Source organism: Rhinopithecus roxellana, chromosome 11 (genome assembly GCF_007565055.1).
Source record: "Rhinopithecus roxellana isolate Shanxi Qingling chromosome 11, ASM756505v1, whole genome shotgun sequence".
Lineage (NCBI taxonomy): Eukaryota > Metazoa > Chordata > Mammalia > Primates > Cercopithecidae > Rhinopithecus > Rhinopithecus roxellana.
Genome location: NC_044559.1, coordinates 20,286,424 through 20,308,161, shown reverse-complemented (window position 1 = coordinate 20,308,161; position 21,738 = coordinate 20,286,424). Strand labels below are relative to the sequence as shown.

Below are 21,738 nucleotides of genomic sequence, written 5' to 3'. Positions count from 1 at the left end.
TTCAGAACAACCTACACTTTCTTAGTGGCTGGAGACAAGTTGGGTCAGGAACTGTGTATAGGACAGTGAGTAAGTACATAGAGCTTTAACACAAAGTAGCTGCTTAAAACATGCATGTTGCATCATTGAATATCCACACACACACAAAACTGGCAGCTTAGAATCTTAAGATATTGCAGTTGAAGAAGACCTTCGGCTTAGGAAACCAGGATCAAGGAATGAGTGATTGTGGACCTCAAGCAGTGTGACGTTTCTGAGTCCCTACTTCGTGTCAGCACACGTTGGACCTCACATCATGAGTGTGGCTGTCTGTTTCAAGGTCTGGAAGCACTTAAATGATCTTCCCAAAGACACATCATAACCAATAGGTGAGGGTGGGGGTGGGAATCCAAGTCTAGGCTTGGTTGCTGGGTTCCTTGTTAATTTTCACAGCGAAGTACAAAACAAATAACTTAAAATATGTATAAAGATAAAATTTCTGGTAACTCAGCTATAACTGTTGGGCTTTTTTTTTCAAGCAAAACTTCATTCCTGCTATGAACTGCCTCTGCAAAGATAAACCAATAAATAAGATTATAATAATGAGAGTACTGAGCAGTGCCATATAGGCTTTTTTGTTAAAGATGTCAAATAGAAATGAAGCAGAGTGTTTATGCCATGTAACACACAGCACACAAACAAAAGTCTACACACACTCACTATTTCTTTCCATTCCCCCAAAACTATCTCTCCTGGTACCAACAACTCACCGGGGCACTTCTGCCCTGCAACCTCTCCAGCTTGACTGGTAATCTTTTCTTCCTTCAAGTTCCCTCTCTACCTTTTCTCTCTGTCTCTCCATTTGGTATGTAGAAAAATTCAGCCAGGTCCTGGTTTCTCAAATCTTCCAAACTCAAATCCATCATCACATCCAGCAAATAAAATGTCCTTCAGTGTTGAGAACCTACTCTACTCTTAAGGAAGTGGGAGTATAAGTCACACTTATTTATAGATTACATATAACACCGTGGGTGCATGCATACATGTGTGCATGTGTGTATGAATGTCACACTGTGGAGGGTGATCTAAGAGAATCATTATGCCTACCGTATCTGGAATCTGACAAACATGAGTTTAAATTTCAGTTCAGCCCTCTGCTAGCTGTGTGACTTTGCTGTCTTGTGTCTTAGCTGTCCATCTACAAAATGGGGATAGGATGAGGGTGGATTTTATTGTAATTGTAGAAGGAGCACGAGAACACATTGAGAAAATTGTTGTGGTTCTGAGGAAAGGATTTTATAGCATCTGATCTTCAGTCTGCTGAGTACCATGGCATTATTACTGGCCTTATATTGTCATTTGTACATCTTGTATGTTAAGTTTGCTTTCCCAAACAGATGGTGAACTCCTGAGGTGGCAGCTCCACGACCAATGGTACTTAATACAGTCTGGTCACAAAAGTGCTGAACAAGTACTTGCTGATTGACAAATGTAAGACATAGTGGAATGGTGGCCAGTATCCATAATGAGATGTTTAAATATGATTAACATTCAAGAAATGATCTAAATTTGGCCAGACCCTTAATTATTATGTGGATTCAGCAGTGGGTAGGGAAGAACATCTTGTACTCTGCTTCCCTGTTTCCCGCAGGAAAGCAAGCTCTTTTATAGCCCCTGATTTTCCAAGACATGGTGTTGTCACCCACACAAAGGAGTATTTGATGTAAAATTACCACCCATTTGTAAAAATTCATGCAATTGTCTTCTCTTTGTATTTTGCTTATTCTGACTCTGGAAACACAGATTTTAGAAGCCTAGCAAAGTGAAAAGAGCCTGGGGTTACAAGTCAGAAGCTTTGAGCTTGGCTTTAAGTCTTACCTTTTAGTACCAAGATGACCTAAAGCAGCCTGCCTAGGCCTTAATTTTAAAATGAAGGTATAATTAGGCCTCACTTGCAGGGTTGTGCTCAGATCACATGAGATTCAGTACAATAATGAGAACTAATAACACAGAGTACTCAACAAACATTAGTTGTTATGATATGAGTGCTAGGTACTAAGAGACTATTACAGATGAGTAAGAACATTATCTAACCTCAAAAATATTACAATACAGCAAGAGACCACAAAAGGACCAGCATCCCTCTAATTTGGGGCAACAGCTGGTAAGTGCAACAAGAAAGCCACAAAGAGCCCTGGGAATCAGAGGAAGAAAAGGTGAACTCCAGCTGGGAAATTGGGGTCAGGGGAGCTTAATTAAGGAGAAAGCTTTTGACATAAACCACTGTGAAATTCATTGATGCTGAAGTGATCTGGGTCAGGCTGAGTCCCTCAAATAACTTGTCCTATACTAGCCATTCTTTGCAAAGTCTCTGGCGTAGACACTTTGGGTTCATTCAGGGCTGCACCATGTAGTGGTCATTGTCAGGGTTTAGAGACACAAGTTCAAATCCAGGCTCTGCCCCCTTGGAGCTGAATACCCAATGCATGTCAGTTAAATTATCAGTAAAGCAGGCTTCATGGTATTTCCTTCATGGGGTCATCGTGTGCAAGAGCAGACGGTGCATATTCCATGGTAAGCATAGAGCCTGGCCCTCCAACAATGTTGCGTGTGCTGGCAGAGGACAGGGAGGCATGACACAGAGAGCATGATGGGGAAGCTCCAAGAAGTAGCAGTTGGCATTTCACAAATATTCATGGCTCTCCTGGGGAGGCAGCAGTGTTTTCTGAGAAACAGCTTGACAGATGGCTTAAATCCATCTACTGCTGTCCCGAAATTCACTCATGAGACATGCAAATCCCATGTTGGTGAAATTTTGCTGTCATATCTAGCAGCCCACGTGTATCTCCAGAAATCCCATGCCCCAAAGAATCATCCCTAATTCTCTAGAAAATGAGTGATTTTGTTTGCCTTGCCCTTTCAGGATATTTAAAGTATTTTGAACATATCAATAAAATTATTCTCTAAGCAGCTATATGCACCTGCCATTCATGCCATGTGGCTGAAGATGTTTCTGTTCTATAGCTGTGCCCATCATTTTCTGCTTCTCCTTCTCATATTATGTATTGCCTCTAGCCCTTCCTTCTGTGCATAGGTGAAGCTACATGAGCAAATTTCAGTACCCCACACAATCATTAGGATGGGAATTTATAGATCAACTGCATAATTTGTCAGTGAATACACTTCTAAAAGCTTGGGTTCCTGGGAACATACCATAGGTCTACTATAACAATCTAATCATTGTATTTGTAGAGCATTTTCTGGTTACATGAAAGCATTTTATTACCTCATTTACTCACAAGAATCTTGTAAGAGAAAGATAACTATAATTAGTTCTTTTTTTATATGAAAATAACCCCCAAACTCCAAGATATGGGTTACATTGTCTAAAATTGCATCTCTAATAAATGGTGGAGCTAAAAATAAAATCACAGATGTTACACTGTGAAGGAACAGGACCTTCCACCTTTTCCCTTCTCCTCTCTCACCATTTTGATTTTATTTTCTGAAGTACTGGGATACTATAGAAAAGACAGAGGCTAGTGTCTAGTTTGAGAATATTTCAGTTAAATAATTGACCTTGCAGTGTCCACTCATAAAAAGGAATTAGGCTATTTGATGTGTCAAGTTGAATGAAAAACTTATGCAAGTATTGGACAACCATATAAGCTAGACCTCTTGCAATATCTTCTTTAACCTCCTCTCAGTTCCATTTTCTTTTCTTTTCTTTTTTTCTTTTCTTTTCTTTTCTTTTTTTCTTTTCTTTTCTTTTTTTTTTTAACAAAACCCTATCAACCCACAGTCCACAAGGAACAGAACTGTTTTTGAGCACAGAGAGGGGGCAATGTTTTGATAGCAAGTTTGAAGATTTCTCTTTAGAGGTTTCTTGGGCAGTGCTTTCCTTTTCTTTCCCCTGAAACTCTGGTGTTCTTATCTGTAACACTGAAAGTACTCAGTCTTGTTACATTATTTGGGAGTCTTCAAATGCTCCTGAATTTTGGACACTAGGATGATAATGATAAGTTCATATCTGTCATTTTGTATTTCTGCCCTTATTTTTGCTCTTTTACCCTCTCAAATACACACACACACACACAAATAGGAAAGAGAAAGTGCAAAGAACTTCCATTTTGAAGGCTCAGGTGAGCATCCCAAGAACTTCTTCCCCTCCATCTAAATCATGAAAACCAGAACACAAAGATAAGTCTTGAAGCCATTAATGGTCAAATGTCTTGGATATCTCCATCTGTGGTTTCCTCTAGAAATTCATCTTGGCTGAGGGCAAGGAGAATTTCCATCCTTTATCCCTGATCAACTGTGATCAGGCGGCACACATGGCTACCCCAGCACCACTTGAAGCCTCCAGGTTGCGTACATAAACTGCCACCATAGTCAATCTCCAGAAGGCCTCTAAGATGTTAGACTGGTGCAGGCATTTTTTGCCTCCAGTTCTGCTGGCTCAGATAATATGCATTGAGTACTTGCCATGTGCCAGCTGCAAGGCTAAAGCTCTTTCTATATTGAATTATATTTGATCCTCATGATAACTTGTCAGTTGATAGTACTAATATCTGCGTTTTCCACAAGAGAAAATCAGGAAGGTTAAATTACTTGTACAAGGTCACCAAACCAGAAAGTGGTATGAGCGGGATTTAAACCCAGGTCTGGGATCCCAACTAATGTGCTCTGTTACTTACTATGCAATTGGAAACTGATTGAGTCCAGTCCCTTTATTGTACTTGAAGGAATAGTGTCAGAGGGTCAGGCATGCTAATTCTTCTGCTAGTTTTGTGTGTGGTCTAGACCCAAACTCTTTGTCCCTTGCTTTCCTAACCCACCACCCTTTCTCTGCCTTACTAGCATTAACAATAGGCAGTGAATGGTCCAAGAATTGCTCAGCAGGGCTGCAGAAGGTAGCAGTTGTGCCATCAGTATTTATTGACCAGTGAGTATGCTGACAACCTCAACATGCATCTTCCTTTCAGTACCTCCCCTACACACACACACACACACACACACACACACACACACACACACACACACAGCAATATTGGCTTCAATGTCAACTATCTTATTATCTCATGTCTATTCTTGCTGAAACTATTTGGCGGCTATTATGTTAGGGCACCAATAAAAGATTTTATGTGCAAATCTGTTTCAGAGGAGGCCCAGCCATAGTGTGATGCACACATTGGGTAATAGACCCACTCTTTCTAGACAGATAAAACTGCATCAATATTGCAGAGCCTCAAGGACATAAAATGAGCAAACACCAGTTAGACAAACACTGAATTCAAAGTCAAACAGTCTAACAGAGGAGATGACATGCTGGTAGGATACCATGTTGTTCTAAATGCTGTACCACACTTTGATTCTGACTCATAGTGTGGTCCCTAGGAAAGCAGTGTTGGAAAATCAGCTCAAGATGGCAGAAGCCACTGATTCATCCATGCATAAGACTCCAGGGCCAGACTGACGTGTACAGCAACTTCCTGATGAACCTTGTGGCTGTTTATAGACTCCTGTGGTCCAATATTTGGAAGCCTGTTTTGTTTTATTTTGTTCTTAAGATAAATATGATATTTGAAGGAATTATGTAAGTGGAGAGAGTAAAGCCCCAAAACATCAAGATTTATTTTAAATAATATGAACTGAAATAATGAGCAAAGGAATTAGAAAAGTCAATTGTGCATCATAACATCTTGGCTGTTCCTTTTGTTTCTTTAAAGAGGAGGAAACACTGCAGAGGCAGTGTGAGAAGTAACTAAGGTGTACCCTTAGAGGTGGTCATTTCTCTTGGCTTAGACAGATTATTCACATAGTATTCGATGCAGCACAATCCTCTAACTGGAAAAGCTTCCACATGTCATTTCTTATTAATACAACAGCTCTCCTGTAAGCCCAATTATGGTTCCTGTTCACAAATTCCCATAGCAACACCAAGTACTTCTGTGCAACAATGTAGCATTGATTTTTCAGAACTTGGAAATTGATAGGAACCCTCACATAGAAAGATCTGCCTTGGCTGTGGGCACATTAGTCTATTCTTGCATTGTTATAAATACCTGAGACTGGGGAATTTATGAAGAAAAGAGGTTTGATTAGTTCATGGTTTTGCAGGCTGTACAGGAAGCATGATGCTGTCATCTGCTTAGCTCCTAGGGAGACCTCGGGAAACTTACAATTATAGTGGAAGGTAAAAGGGGAGCAGACACATAATATGGCCAGAAGAGAAGCAAGAGAAGAGAGAGGAGGTGGTACACATTTTTAAACAACCAGATATCGTGAGAACTCACTATCGCACGGGCAGCACCAAGGGAAATGGTGCTAAACCATTCATGAGAAATCTACCCCCATGGTCCAATCACCTCCTACCAGGCCCCAACTCCAACATTGGGGGTTATACTTCAATCTGATATTTGGGTGTGGACACACATCCAAACTATATCAGTGAACATATTTTCTGGGAATTGAAAATTAGGTGACATGGGACCCATTCCCCTCCACGTAGAGGTCTGGAAATTTCATATAGCGTGAGGGACCAGCATAACCTTTAAAAGTCAGATAAATTCCAGCTCCGCCATTTATTTGTTGTGTGTCTTTGAGTATGTTATATAATTTTCCTACACCGGTTTCCCTACCTGAACATAAAATAGAAGGCTAGTGTGTACAGAGAAATGGTTGGCATATAATAAATGCTCAAAAATATTATTAATGTCTTTAACATGTATGGTACTGGCAGTGCTATTAACAATAATGATAGTAATAATAATTATTCTTTTGGATATTAAATAATATCATGAAAGTAAAGTACCCAATATAGAATAGATACTCAAAAATATTTGCTTCTGACTCTCTTCTAAGATTACCTATGTCTACTTATAAATTCTAGAAACAGTTTAAGTTTTCTCCTGTGGTAGAAATAGGCTCAACTTCTAAATCCCCAAAGGGAGCTAGGAAATGACTCAAGGCCCTTTGGTTCTAATTTTTCAGGGCATATTTCTGTCTTTCCTCCAGGGCAAGCCATCATCCAGAAACAAGGATAAATGAAAAAATAAAGGATCTGTCAGATTAGGCTTGGTCACAGCAAGAGCGGGAACAAGTCAGAAGAGATAGATGTGTTTAATGGCCAATGCATTTGTCCAAAGGAATCATTTTCACTGGCCAGGAGCCCAATTAAACCTGTAAAATGGAAATCCAGAAAATCAGATTAACGAGCCAGTCATTAGTAAGGAAAAGACCCAGCTAATTCTGTGTTTAGTGTGACGGATGGGCCCAGAGCAAATAATTGGATGACATTCATCAAATATAAAATAAAAGGTGTCACCGAAAGGAAAAGTGGTAATAATCTTTGGGATTTACAATGCCAGAAAATTTGCTTGTAAGGAAGAGAAAAGTTCATCAAAACAGATTAATAGTCACTAAACTTTATTTCTTTCTTGTGTGCCAGAGAGCCACATGATCACAGAGAAGCAGCAAATGCATGCATCAGCCTGCTTTTACCCTAACATAGTGAAGCAGCAAATGCATCAGCCTACTTTTGTGAGGACTCTGCCCCTGAAGGGGTGTGCAATCTATTTGAAAATAAATTCCTGCTTTTGTGAGGACTCTGTCCCTGAAGGGGTGTGCGATCTATTTGAAAATAAACTCTTTTGACCCTCCAGGAACCAGGCAGGGCTTGAGAGTTCTTCACTACATCTATGTTTTAGTCAATATCCAATGGAGGAAACCAAACTCAAAGTCTTTCTGCTTAAGCAGATTAATCCCAACAATCTGTTATGCAGTAAGTCAATAAATATTGGCCCCCTGCTGTGTATCTGCCTCTATGAGGTGTGCTCACTCCTGGTTAAGGGTTCAGGTGCAGACTAGAGTTGGAAAGCCCGGGTTTATAAGGGTTCAGGTGTAGGCGGGGGTTAGGAAGCCCAGGTTTATATTCTGGCTGTAACAATGAAAGGCTATATGACACTGGGCAAATTAGTGGCTCGCTCTCAGCTTCAGTTTTCTGACCTGTATGAAATATTATTGCATGATATTATTATTACTCTTGGTTTTATTACCTCACTTCTGCTCTCCTAAGAAGATACTATTTTAGAAATATAGCACCGGACTAGATGCAGTGGCTCACATTTGTAATTCCAGCACTTTGAGAGGCTGAGGCAGGAGGACTGCTTAAGCCCAGGAGTGGCTTTGATCACTTTGAGACCAGCCTGGGCAATAGAGGGAGACCTAGCTCTAAACAACATAAAAAAATAAAATGAGTCAGGTATGGTGGTTTGCACCTGTAGTCCCAGCTACTTGGGAGGCTGAGGTGGGAGGATTGCTTGAGCTGGGGAGGTCAAGGCTTCAGGGAACCATGATTGTACCACTGCACTCTAGCCTGGGTGACAGAGTGAGACCCTGTCTCACAAAATAAAATTTAAAACTACAGCACCAGTGTCAAAACAGATTTTCCGGGAATGCAGGGAAACAAAAGCATATACACGCGTGTCAATTAGAGATTTTTTAAAAGTTTTTCACAAAAGATGTTAGAATCAAGATAATCTATTGTGTTATTGTGGTGAAATAAGAAAGATGGACAGAGGATTCTTCTTAGTCACAGAAGGAGGAGCATAGCCTTAGAGCCAAACTTTCTGAGGTTTAAATCTGTCTTATCTTGGACAAGTCACTCAAAACCTCTGTAGGGTTGTTATGAGGATTAAATTAGGTAGTTTTCATAAAGGCTATGTGCAGTTCTGAAGTGTGGTAGATGTGCTCAATTAATGACTGTCTTATTATTTTTATTATTATGTATCCACTGGTCATCTGCCAGAAGACCAGTTCTCTCAGTCTCTTTCTGCTTATAAACAATGGAAATTTATTTTTCACAGTTCTAAAGGCTGGAAAGCCCCAGGTTAAGGCACCAGCAGGTTAGGTGTCTATTGAAGGCCTGGTGTCTGCTTCCAAGATAATGCCTTGAATACTGAGTCCTTACATGACAGAAGGGCAGAAGGGACAAAAAGCGGGGGGGGAGGCGGGGGAAAGGAAAGAAAAGAAAAAAGAAACCTATCTAGTTTTCTCCAGCCCTTTTATAAGGCACTTTTCCTTTCCTGAGGAAGAAGCCCTCATGGCCTAATCACCTCTTGAATGACCTCAACTCTTAATACTGTTGCAGTGAGGATTAAGTTTCAACAAGAATTTAGGAGAGGACAGAAACAATCAGACCATAGTGTTCCACCCATGGGCCCACAAATGTATGACCTTCTCACGTACAAAATACATTCATTTCATCCCAATAGCTTCAAATATCTTAATTTGTTCCAGCATCAACTTTAAAATCTAGGTCCAAAGTCTCGTCTACATATCGTCTTAATAAGATGTGGGCGAGACTCAAGGTGATTCATCCTAAGGCAGATTCCACTCCAGCTGCGAGCCTGTGAAATCAAACAAGTGATGTGCTTCTGAAATACAGTGTATGGGACAATCATTCCAATTTCAAAAGTGAGCAAAAGGAAGGAAGGAAGGAACAAGTGACAAGTCTCAGGGAAGTCCAAAACCCGACAGGGTAAACAACCTTAAATCTAGAGGCTTAAGAATAATTTTCTTTCACTCCATGTCCCACCTTCCAGACTGTGGGGTGAGGATTGGGTCTCCAAGGCTCTAGGGGACCCTGCACCCATGGTTTTGGGTAGGTGTAGCACATGTAGTAGCTGTGACAGATTAGAGTCCATGCCTGCAGCTCTCCCAGTCTGGTGTTGCACCTACAGGTCTGGGGTCTGGTGAGGGCTTCCCCTCCACAGTGGCTCCATTAAGCATTGCCCTAGTGAGGACTCTTTGCAGTGGCCCTGCCCTGATGGCTCCTCTGGGCATCACTCTAGTGAAGACTCTACTATGACCCTAGCCTTATGTTGGTCCTTTGCCTGGGCTCCAAGGCTCTCTTGGGCATCCTGTGAAATGTAAGTGGAGGTAGCCCTGCTTCCACGGCTGTTGTACTCTGTGTGCCTGCAAAGTTACCACTATGTGGATGCTGCCAAAGTTTATTGCTTGTGTCTTCTGGAGCAGCAACTTGAGCTAACTTGGGTTTGCTTGAGCCGCAGCTGCTCAAGGAGAGCCACACCAGAATGTGGCGATCAGAGACTTGAGGTGGTACTGGACAGAGAGCCCCAACATCCCATGGGAGCCTGGCTCCTCCCTTCAAATTGTTTTCCCCTCCAGGCCCTGGCACTCTGGGCCTGTGATGGGCATGGCAGCCTCGAAGATCTCTGGTATGCCTTCTGGGCCATTCTTTCATTGCTCTGATGAATAACATCTGGCTGCCTTCTATCTGTACTAATCTTATCAAATGGTCCCTTGGCCACACCCTTGGTGTTCTCTCTCGAACTTGCCTTTTTAAACTTTACATGGCCAGGCTGAGAATTTTCCAAATCTTTAAGTTCTGTTTCCCTTGCAATTGTAAGCTCTGTCTTTAATTCATGTCTCTCTTCTTGCTTTTTACTATAAATGGTCAAAAAAAGCCATGCAGCACTCTCTACATTTGCTTTGATAGTTCTTGCAGATATCCTTGTACCTTGCCTACAATTTCTGCTTTCTACAAATCTTTAGACACAGACACAATTAAGCCAAGTTTTTTGCCACTTTATAGCAAGGATGACCTTTTCTCTAGTTTCCAATACCTTACTCCTCATTTCCATCTAAGACCTCAACAGCATTGCCTTTACGTCTGTATTTCTACAAGTATTCTGTTCATGACCAGGTAAGTAATTTCTAAGGAAACTTAAATTCTTTCTACAGCTCCCCGCTTCTTCTGAAGAAAGGCCCTCACCAGAATTGCCCTTAATGCTCTGTTTCATGCAATACAGCGTTTTTTTTTTTCTAGTATTCACTTCAAAACTGTTTCTACATCTATTCATTACCTGATTCCAAAACCACTTTCATATTTTTAGATATTTGTTATAGCAATACCAATACCAATTCAGTACCAAATTTCTGTCTCAGATCATTTCTGCTACTATAACAAAATTATTTAGACTACATAGTTTATTTCTCACATCTGTAGAGGCTGGGAAGTCTATGACAAAGACACCTGCAGGTTTGATGTCTGATGAGGGCTTGGTCTTTGTTTCCAAGATGGTGCCTTGAACACTGTGTCCTCACATGGCAGAAGTGATGAAAGGGAAAAAAGAAGGTTAGTTAGTTTTCTCTAGCCCTTTTATAGAGCACTAATCCCTTCATGATGGCATAGCCCTCATGTCCCAGTCATGTCCTCAAGGCTCCACCTCTTAATACTGTTGCACTGAGGAATAATTTTCAACATTCATTTTGGAAGGGACACAAACATTCAAACCATAGAACCAGCATTGTCTAGGAATAAAGTAGGTCACAACCTTGTAATAAGCTATAGAAGAATAATTATAGGAATGTCTGTGCCATGAGAGTGAATGTTGAAAGTGCTATAGAAATGAAAAGAACAAAGTTCAGTAATTGAGAGATAGGAGAAATTAGAATGAATTGGTAGCATTCAAAAACCCTTCTATGAACTCATAGGATTTACACTGAGGTTTAATGCATCAGTTGGATTTTGGCAAGTACGGAGAAGGACACAGTCAGGACAAAGGAAGATTGGCAGGATGAAGCTTGGTATCTCCGGGAGATACTACAGTATCAGAGGTACTTGGAGACCCCAGGGCTCTGTGGCCTTCATGTAGCCCCTTTATGTTTTGGACCATTCGACAATGCATTTAAAGTATAATTTCTATCTTCATTATTTACTCAAGCACAAACTTTCCTGGGTTGTGTGTGAGCTCGTAAGAGAGTCTTTGCTTGTGCAGGGCTATAATAGACATGGGAGGATGAGTTCTCAAGGCTGTGGGACTGATCACGCTATCAATGGGACCACTCTATTCTCTTTTGGCAATTGGTGACTTGGAAACCTCAATGCGCCCAGCCTTGCCTTGGACTTCTCATAAGAGGCGGAGTGGTGCTATCATTTTGTTGGCTGTTGAGGTGGCTGGATCTTCCAAGAGGAAGCTCCTTTTAATTGATGATCTCTGGCTAGCATTCAGGGATGGGACTTGCTTCTCGGATGTTAGTCTGCTTTCCCAAGAACATGTTTGGTGAGGTTCAGGGTGACCTGTAGAGAGATGGTTATTAAGCATGATAGGTGACCAGGGGATATATTTTGGGGGTGTAAAAGCTTTGTCATCAGGTATAAGGACTCCTCTGGGGGTGATGAAAATGTTTTAGAACTAAATAGAGGTTCTGGCTGGATCACACACTGTGAATGTACTAAATGACACCAAACTGTACTCTTTAAAATTATTAGACTATGTGAATTTCACCTCAAATAAAAAAAATAAAAAATAAACACCTTTCTCATCATTGTAAACACAGAATTCAGGAACATATCTACATCTGAGAGAGGCAGGGGGTCAGGGCAGATGAGGAGCACAGAGGTCTATGCAAATTGTTGTTAAAAGTCTAGTTCTGAGGTGTTCAAAGTATGGTTCCCAGACCAGCAGCGTCGGCATCACCTGGAAATTTACTGGAAAATTTTTTATTTTTTTTGTTTTGAGACAGAGTCTTGCTGTGTTGCCTAGGCTGGAGTGCAATGGCGTGATCTCGGCTCACTGCAAGCTCTGCCTCCCGTGTTCACACCATTTTCCTGCCTCAGCCTCCCGAGTAGCTGGGACTACAGGTGCCCGCCACCACGCCCGGCTAATTTTTTTATTTGTAGTAGAGATGGGGTTTCACCGTGTTGGCCAGGATGGTCTCGATCTCCTGACCTCGTGATCCACCCATCTCAGCTTCCCAAAGTGTTGGGATAACAGGCGTGTGCCACCGCGCCCCGCCTATTAGAAAATTCTTGATCCCCCATCCAGATCTATTGAATCAGAGACTCTGCAAATGGGCCCCAGTAGTCTTGAGTTTTAACAAGCTTTCCAGGTGATTCTGATGCATGCTGAAGTTTAAAAACTTTTGATCTAGTTTCTGGGTTAGCAGGTGTGTTTACATGTGTTAGTTTTCTAATTAAATGTAAATCCAAATTAAACAAATACATACAATCATGTGAGAACTAATGGTAACTGTGTGTTCAGATCTAAGGATAACATTTTATGCACTTGAGACTTATTTGGAAAAGGAAAAAGACTTCCTAGCAACCTATGGATGTTAATATAGCAACACCCACCTCTAAGTCAACACAGAACAATATAGATTCAGAACAGATGTTGCATCAAAATAAAAAAGTTTTAAAGTCCTGAAATACAAGGCAAGAATGATGGTAATTAGATATGGATGTTGCTCCCTGAACATCAGGGTGAAAACCAGTCTCTCTTCTTGCTTCACAGCATAAGCCTTTGCACCAAGTTTTTTCCAAGTCTCTGCCTTCATGCTGACTCTGACATCTGCTCTACCTGGCAGCGTGTGGTGCCTGCTTTGTGGGCTTCCAATCTGTGCAGAGCAAGGGGTAGCCATGGGAGATGTCATCTCCCTCCCCGAGTGAGGAGAGATGGGTGGCTTCAGTAGAGATGTTACAGCTCTTCTGCTCCCAGCAGGGCCTGTGGATGGCTGCCAGGTTTGGAACAGACTGGGAGGACTGGCCTGTCTCCAGCATGTGCTTGGACCTTAGTGAGAATGAAGCATGTGCCTCGAGTAATTGCCTCCTCAGCGCAGCAGCCTGGTTGCTATTGTTGTCCTGCTATTTTTTCTGAACAAGCCATGTTATCTTCTCCTGTGAATATTAATTTCCCCTGAGTTAGGATAATTGGGCCGAGAGCAGCCATCTGCAGAGCTGTGCCATGTTGGCCGGGCTTTTCAGCAGGCCCTGGCCAGCGGACCATTTCTTGGAGTGGTTTCCACTTTCCTCCTGTTAAGAATCTATCCTTTCGCAAGTGAGGTTACAGGGCTTGTCCCTGAGCCTTCTAGCCAGAGATAACACAGTTGGGACTCAAACCCAGGATTTCTGAATTTCAAATTTGGAGTTCTTCCTCTACCTTTTGATGTTTTTAAGTATCTTGTACATGGAAAGAGTCAATAAATATCTGCTCAATACATGGATTTATAAATATGAGGGAAAGAAATCTGTGCTTAGATCAGAAGTGAGGTTACATTTCAAAATAATGAGAGCTTTGAACAGTAGTCATTATTCAGATCCAGGAAAAAATACATTTGACAATTGTGTTATGGTTGGAATGAATTAATAAACAATTCAAAAAGAGTAAGTAGATCGTGGGTGTAGCCCACATTGATAGCTTCTCTGTTTTTAGTTAAAAATACTTACTAGGTATGTACCGTGTGCAGAGCACAGTGACCAAATGGAGTCAGTCCCTGTTCTGAGGGAGAATCTCTCAGTGGGAAAGATTGTTGTAATTGCCCACCTGTGATCTAAGCACCATGCAATGAGAGCAACTCAGAGTGCCGTGGGATTAGAGACCCAAAGCCAGCAAGGAATATTCTCTAAAAGGTAATTACAAACCCATTGTGGTTGTCGACAGGAGAGCTCATACTTTCCAACTTGTGCATGATCTGTGGCCTCATCTGATCTCTTTGTGTTTCCCCCACAATCTAGGTAACAACTGGTGGAAGAGCCAGCTACTACGTGTCTTATCGAAGAGAGGCCTTTGCTCAGATAAAGCTGCCTAAGTACTCGTTGCCAAAGGTACTGCATGCACCACCAGCGGTCCTGGGTCCCTCCAGGCAAAGGGAGGGTTGGAGAGGCTGCCTTGTCGGGCAACTGGGAGGTTTGATCTGTTTGGAAGGACTGTTGGCATTTAGACTCACTCACCGCCAAGTCGTTTAGCCTCCCTTAATGGTGCACAACCTGGATTCTGTATTCCTGTCTCAGCTGGGTACCAGCCAAGAGCTTTGATTTCCTGTAACTCAAAGTTCTGGTATAACCTTGGGTCATTTCCCAGGGGCAGTAATGAAAGGAACACTAGCTTTGGAATCTCCTCTGAGGGGCTCTCCCTTTTGCAAAGGGCTTTATCACCAAATAGAAGGCCAAACTCAGGCAGGAGGACAGATGCTATATGAGTGTGCATAAAAGTGCACAGATAAGTCTGGTGGTTTTCTTGCTTCTTTCTACATTTTAAGGCTAAACAGAAATGTATTGCCTATGTTTCTACTCCCCCCACCACCATGAGTAATTAAAAAGGGGTAAACTAATAGAATGTTAATATCAAATATTGGCATTTTAACATTTGATTTAACTCTTCTATTGAAAAATCATAAAGCTTACTTTGGGAACCCCATTCCTTGTGAACATTGGCTTCTGGAGGGAGATGGACCTTAGAACCTCATTGTGAAAATGGACAGGTTATAATTGCATCACTTAATGAAGCTGCAAAGCAGAAAAATCTCAGGCTGCATACGTATCAAGTGTAATGTTGCAAAGACTTGGGTCTCTAAGCTGGTGCTAAGGAACATATTATGAAAGGTTAAATGAGGACAGAGGTGGAGGAATTATGGCATGAGAAAGTGGATAATTTCCTACCCCCAGTTGTTATTATTCATTCATTAATTTATGCATGCATGTATTCATTCATTTAATTCTTTTATGCATCTGTTCAACTATTCTTTCTCCATTTAACTTTTAATCTGTGAACTAAACTCTATGAATAGAGTAGTGAATAAGATACAAATGGTCCCCGCCTTCATGGATGTTATGTTCTGGAAAAAAAAGACACTGAATAAGCAATGATAGGTATGAGAGTGTTATAGAAGTTCAAGGGCCATCTTGGCATACAAGGTGGTTTTAGTCAACTATGGGAAGGGAGGGCGGTTTCCTAGAAAAAGTGATGTTTAAGTTGATACAAGAAAATAAAGGAGTCAATTCTGCAAACAAAGATGGGGAGAAGCTGATAGAAGATATATGCATAGGCCTGATTTTAAGAGACAGCACACTTCATTCAACAAACTAAAAAGCCATCTTGAGAGATTGGGTTGCAGAGAGGCTGGTAAAGTCAGTAGAGACCACTTTAAGTAGCTTCAAGGGCCATGGGAACCAATTTCTTATTTTCTCTACCCACTCCCTGATTAGCTTTATGGGACCATTGTGTAGTATTGTGTTTGCAGGATGTACCCATCAGATGTTCTAAACCCAAACAGGAAAGAGGTATTCCAGCTTGGATAAGGTTAGAAAGGGGAAATTCACAGTTACGCTCTTTCTAAAGGAGAATGCCTCATTACACTAACCTGACAGTCTCCCATGTTTCTAAACCTAGGAAATGAGTGTAGGGAACTTTCCAAGCCATCTCCCTGAGGTAGGGATTATTTTATCTCTGTATGTGTGCATATTTTATGTATTTTTAACCTTCTCAGGAAAACAAACCATTCACTCCCCTGGACAGTGTGGCTGCAGGTGGGGACAAATGAGGCCCTGAATTGATCACAACCCTAGAACACTCCGTTAATGATTAGCAACCCCGAGGCAATTTATTGTGGTGGAATGCCATCCGCTCAGTCCCTTTTATAGAACCTCATCCAGAGCAGCTTCTCATTAATATGAGGGCTGCTGTGAAAATAGCTGGATGGTTATCGATCCCCTTTATTAGCCAGTGCTGGCCCAGGTTTTCATAGCCAAAGCTGAAGAGGTGGGGACAGAGAGGGTGGAGGGAGATTGGTTCTTTCCATTGTTTAAGAATGGAAATGGCTTTTAAGCAAGTTGTTGCTGTTCCATGCAGTGCCATGGATGCTTTTAGGTGGTTTGCTTAGAAACAAAGGCATGAAGAGCTCCCTGTCATCATTGCCCTTGCAGCTCTGCTCCCAGCTTACATGTTCAGAATATGCTCTCCTGGGGTACTCCATAGCTCTGGAGTGTTTGGCAGAGAATGAAATGAGTGCCATTGACAATAAGCAGGGTTATTAGGAGCTGCAGCCTTGTGCTGAGCCCTCCATAACTCAGTCCCTGGGCATCAGGTTGGTGCTCTCAGTCCAGCAGGCATGAAAAGCACACAGCAGCAGAGGGCATGGGGCAGGTGATAGGGAGCAGGTAACCTAGGAAAAGACAGGTGAGCTTATGAGCAGAAACCCTGAGCTTTCATTCCAGCTCTACCACTTACTTATCCATGAGCCCAGGTCTTCACATCTGTGAAATGGAGATAATATTGTTTGACAAAGTTGTGAGGATTTAATGAATGGCTCATTGTTGGTCAAGTGTAAAGCGCTCGACAAATCTAAGGAACAGTTTTGATTTGGGGGCAATTAATACTGAGGCTCTTAACCTGTCCTACATGGAGATCAGTGTTCACAATGGCATCGCATCCCAGACTGACCTTGGACTCAATATTGCCTTAAACCCTCACTTTACCGCTCTGAGCCTGATATACCCTCTTTTGTCTCTTAGATTCTAGACTTATTCTTAACTTACTACTCTAATAAATTGTTTCTACAAGAGAAAAGATTTTTGTTTCTTTCTGTATGGGATTCAGGTTGAAAGTAAAAATGTTGATCTTTGCCTGAGCCCTGTGCTCCTGGAAAACAGCCAAGGTTAAGAAACTCTGCACCCTTTTGTGTTTGGGAAATGGCTTATTGCAGACCCCCTCTCTGCATGAGACTTGATAAGACTCAGATGTCTGCCTTGTTTACCTGTAATAGGATCGGATTCCCTTTCTTTTTCTCATAAATGATTTGCTAAAATGTTGTCTTTCTGGCCAATCTGGACAAAATGCCTGCTAATTTGACTTGCTCAAACTTAAAACCAGCTTTTCCCCTTCCTCAAGCCCCTGAACTTTGACCCACTCTTGAGCTTGTGTAAGCAATGGTAGCTGAAGCAAACATGGCGATGAGGAACAGCCCCCCTTTGCAGCCCTTCTGAGAATCAGCCAACCCCAAAGAAAATTTCCTGTTCAATTGCTCAATCATGCCACCTGCACACCCTGCTTTTCACGCCCAATTATTTCTAGTCTTCTTTTACTTTCCCCTGTAAAAGTAATTCTTTTCTGTCTTTACTTCAAGGTGCTTGCAGGTATTGCAAGTCTTTTCAAATAAAATCTCTTCTTACCTAAGTCTGGGTTCATTTTTTATTTGACAGTAGAATATGGTTAATTCTGTTTTGAATAATGAAAGAGAGGAAAGGGAAATATGTCTTAGAAAATTCATTATAATGATAATGACAATGGTATTAACCTTTTGTTTCCTCAGTTTTTACATTTCCCCAAATACTGATTTATCCTTCACTGCTGTGTCATGGCCACACTTCTTAAAGAGTTATCTGTAATTCTAATCTCTTTTCTCATTTCCCATTCGCTCTTCAACCTACTGCTGTATATTCTCTGCCTTTACATCTGTCTATCCGCTATTTCACTAAAAATCCCTAGCCATTGCTACAGTGGCCACCTGCATGCCAAATCAAATAGATGCCTCTACATCTTTATTGGTTTTCACCATTCTGGAACATTTGACACTGATGAAAATAATCCATACTTGATACTCTTCTCTTTCGTAGTTTTTTTTAATGAGAATTTTTTTTGTTTTTGTTTTTTTTTTGTGGATCCCCTTCTTACCACTCTCTAAATGTTGGTGTTCCTAAGTTCTTCTTGTATTCTGCATGGTTCCTGGGTGACTTCATCCCTCACTCTTTTTCAACATTGGTGACTCCTGTATCTACAACCCCAGCCCATATCTCTCCATTGAGCTCTAGACCACATATCCAACTGCCTATTTGATGTAGATCCTCTTAAAGATACCCCATTTAACCAAGGTCGGAAACTAAGCTTCTAGTCTGCACTTTATAGTCCTTATAACCCATTTTTCTCCTATGTTTACTTATATATTCCATTTATTTTTCAATAGTCTTTTGTTGGATGTCTACCATGGGCCAGATACTCTGGTGAGTATTAGAGATGAAGTGATACATCAGAGAACATAGTTTATACTCTTTGGAATCTTATAATCGAATGAAAGAGACAGACATCAAACAAATAATTACATAAGTGACTATTTAATTATAATTATAGTGAATTCTATAAAGGAAAAGAGGAGTTTCATAAGGCACGTATCTGAGGCATTATGTATTTGTCCTACTCCCTTCTCCCCCTGTAGATTTTACCTCCTTACTATCTCACCAGTCTGTGTCCTGGAGACCTCACGGAGAACCGGCTTCCTTGGTTCAGGCCCTGCTGAGTTATTATCTGGACTGTTGCTGTGACCTTTTAAGCCTTTCTCCCTGCCTCTAGCATTGCCCCTCTCAAGTCCCATCTTCACAATACTTCCACAGTTAATTTGATCATGCAAGGATCCCTATCCTTTCTAACTAAATCTCTGTATATATCAATTCTAATCATGCCTTTCTCTTGCTTAGAATCTTGTGATAATTTTGTGCTATTCTTTGGGCAAAAGTTAGGTGTGCCATATTACCCCTGATGATGTAGCCACTGTCTGCCTCACCTCCTTCAGAGGAAAACTGCATTTATGTGATACAGATTCCCACACATTTCATTGATTATTCCATCCTGATTGTCACCTGTAAGTGTTTGTACTCCAGTCACCATTTTTAGCACCTCTATCATAGCACTTAGTCAAGTTTGAGAAAGGCCACTAGAGTATGTGATGTCTCCACCATTAGAGGACAACTTCTTTAGGGCAGGTTTTACTTTTTCTCTACTTCCATTGTCTGACACATGGCAGATGCTTAATAACATAGTATTTATATAATAAATAAAGTTACATCAGGCCCAGATTATACGAAAATGCTTCAATAACAGTGAAGTATTTTCACCATTGTTCACCTAAGAAGTCACAGGTTTTAGTTTTCAAAAGCAATCATAACTCTCACAAATTATTGTCTTGGCAGAGCAGACAGGGAATGTTATTTATAATTGCTTTCCAAATATAAATATGTATGTGATTATGTCTGATGCTTTTCAGGTTCCAAGTTTAGTAAAGTCCCAGTCTAAATTTACTCTTATTGCATTTTCCCTCTTTGGATTTCTCTCTTTACCACCACATTTTTCCCTGCATGTTCTCAGGACCAACAAGTAAGGCAAGGACACATGCTATGGAGCTAGACTGAGGTAACTCAGTTCAAGAAATAAGCTTCATTATTGTTCAGGTCTCTATTGAACCAATTTTAGCTAATTATGCTTTTCTTTTTCTTGAGGACTGAATATTCTAGTTATTATTGGTTGACCGCATTCAACCATAGAGACCTATTTAGACAGAGGTTATGTATTTCAGAGTGTTTCAAAGAGTGATTCCCTGGACTTAGATGCACCAGAATCATCTGGAGGGCTTGTTCAGATGGAACAATCTAAGGGTCTACTCCAGACATACTGAATTATAATCTCAGGCAGTGATCAGGATTAGAGACAGCCAAGTCTTCTGTATGTGCATTTTAAGTTAATGTTCTCAGCACAAGTCTGCATGCTATTAAGATTGCTAGGTCATTTTGATGCACACCAAAGTGATATCCCCCACTGATACAGTGTTTAAAAGTTAGCTTCTTGATTAAGATTAGGTTTAAATTAAGATGTAGGTTTATATCTTAGTAATGTCATTTATTAGCTTTGGCAAATTAAGGAATTCTCAAACAGATATATCAGAATTCTGGAAATCAGAGACCAGTCTTACTCCAGAGCCTGGAGCACTTATTCACCAGGTGACACAGCCCCAGGACTACATTAACCTAATATGCACTCACAGTGAACCTGGCTGCCTCTAATCCTGACCATGCCCTGGTGTTTTAAGTTGTTCTTTTCCCATTTCTTTTACATTAGTTTAGTCTAAAATAACTTAGCTCATTCATTTTTATGACTAAAACATCTGGGAAAAACCAGGCATTTCTATTGCATTTTTAACAGGGTAAGTGAATTTAATTCGTATTTCCTGCAGCTGCGATTTCCCCTCCTACTGGGTTCTTGGGCATTCATTCCACACCAACACAACACGATTTCCTCACATGGTTTTTAAGAGTAAGCTTTTTTTCCATTTTCAAGCAGCTCAGCAGGAACCTGTAATTCTACAAGGTGTGTGAGCACAAATGAGCAAGTGAGGTCTTAGTCAAGGTGACCTAGAGAGTTCAAGGCCAGGGGCTGAGATTTGACAAAGAATCTTCAATAAAAAGATCCAGAACTTGCTTTTCTACTTCTCTCACCTCTAGGTTGTCCAAATCAAATGGGTTTACTCCTTTGTAAATCGTCTTAGAGGAACTCTCTGTGGTGCTGACATTACAGACATTGCTGTTTCTTTTTACTTGAAACGGTTTCTAGGAAAGGTTGGTCAAACACAGTAAAGGCTAGACCCTGCCTGATTATTAAGTTACAGTCAGCTCCAATCCCCCATCATCCTTTTACCAGTGCTTTCCACCACAGCAACAAGGTTGCCTTTCCTTCTGCTGTCTATTACTCTTTGGCATGTACACCAGTATGTTTATGCAGATTTTAGCTACTTCCATTTTTGGCAAATGATTGTCCATGTCCTCCTGACTGTGTCAGTTCTCTAGGTAAGGGCTTAAATTTGTGATAATATTTGTACAGTGCCTACCTACACAGGCAAACTGACTTTTATAAATTATTTTGCATTGTAAACTACTAGATTTGATTTTAGAAATGATCCAGACAGAGCAAGACCCTGTGTGTAAAATTTTTTAAATTAAAAAAATTAAAATGATCCAGTCCAGGATTAAAACTAAATGATGTCAGGGACCAGGAAGTTAACATGGTATGTAAGTGGCAGACCATAAGAACATATGATATAGAGGGCTGAGACCCTAACTCGGGGTCCTGACTCCATCTGAAAGACCACAGACTCTGGTTTTCAGTACAGAATATGGCCAAGCTAAACATTTGT

The 21,738-nt window shown here is 41.0% G+C and overlaps 1 protein-coding gene across 1 annotated transcript in view; it reads left to right on the top strand.

Moving 5' to 3' along the window:
- SORCS3 (sortilin related VPS10 domain containing receptor 3) overlaps window positions 1-21,738 on the top strand; it is a 621,477-nt gene that overhangs the window by 473,698 nt on the left and 126,041 nt on the right. Inside the window, exon 8 of the mRNA XM_030940951.1 lies at window positions 14,522-14,611. Within this exon, the coding sequence (XP_030796811.1) occupies window positions 14,522-14,611 (90 nt within the window). The remainder of the gene's footprint in view (window positions 1-14,521; window positions 14,612-21,738) is intronic.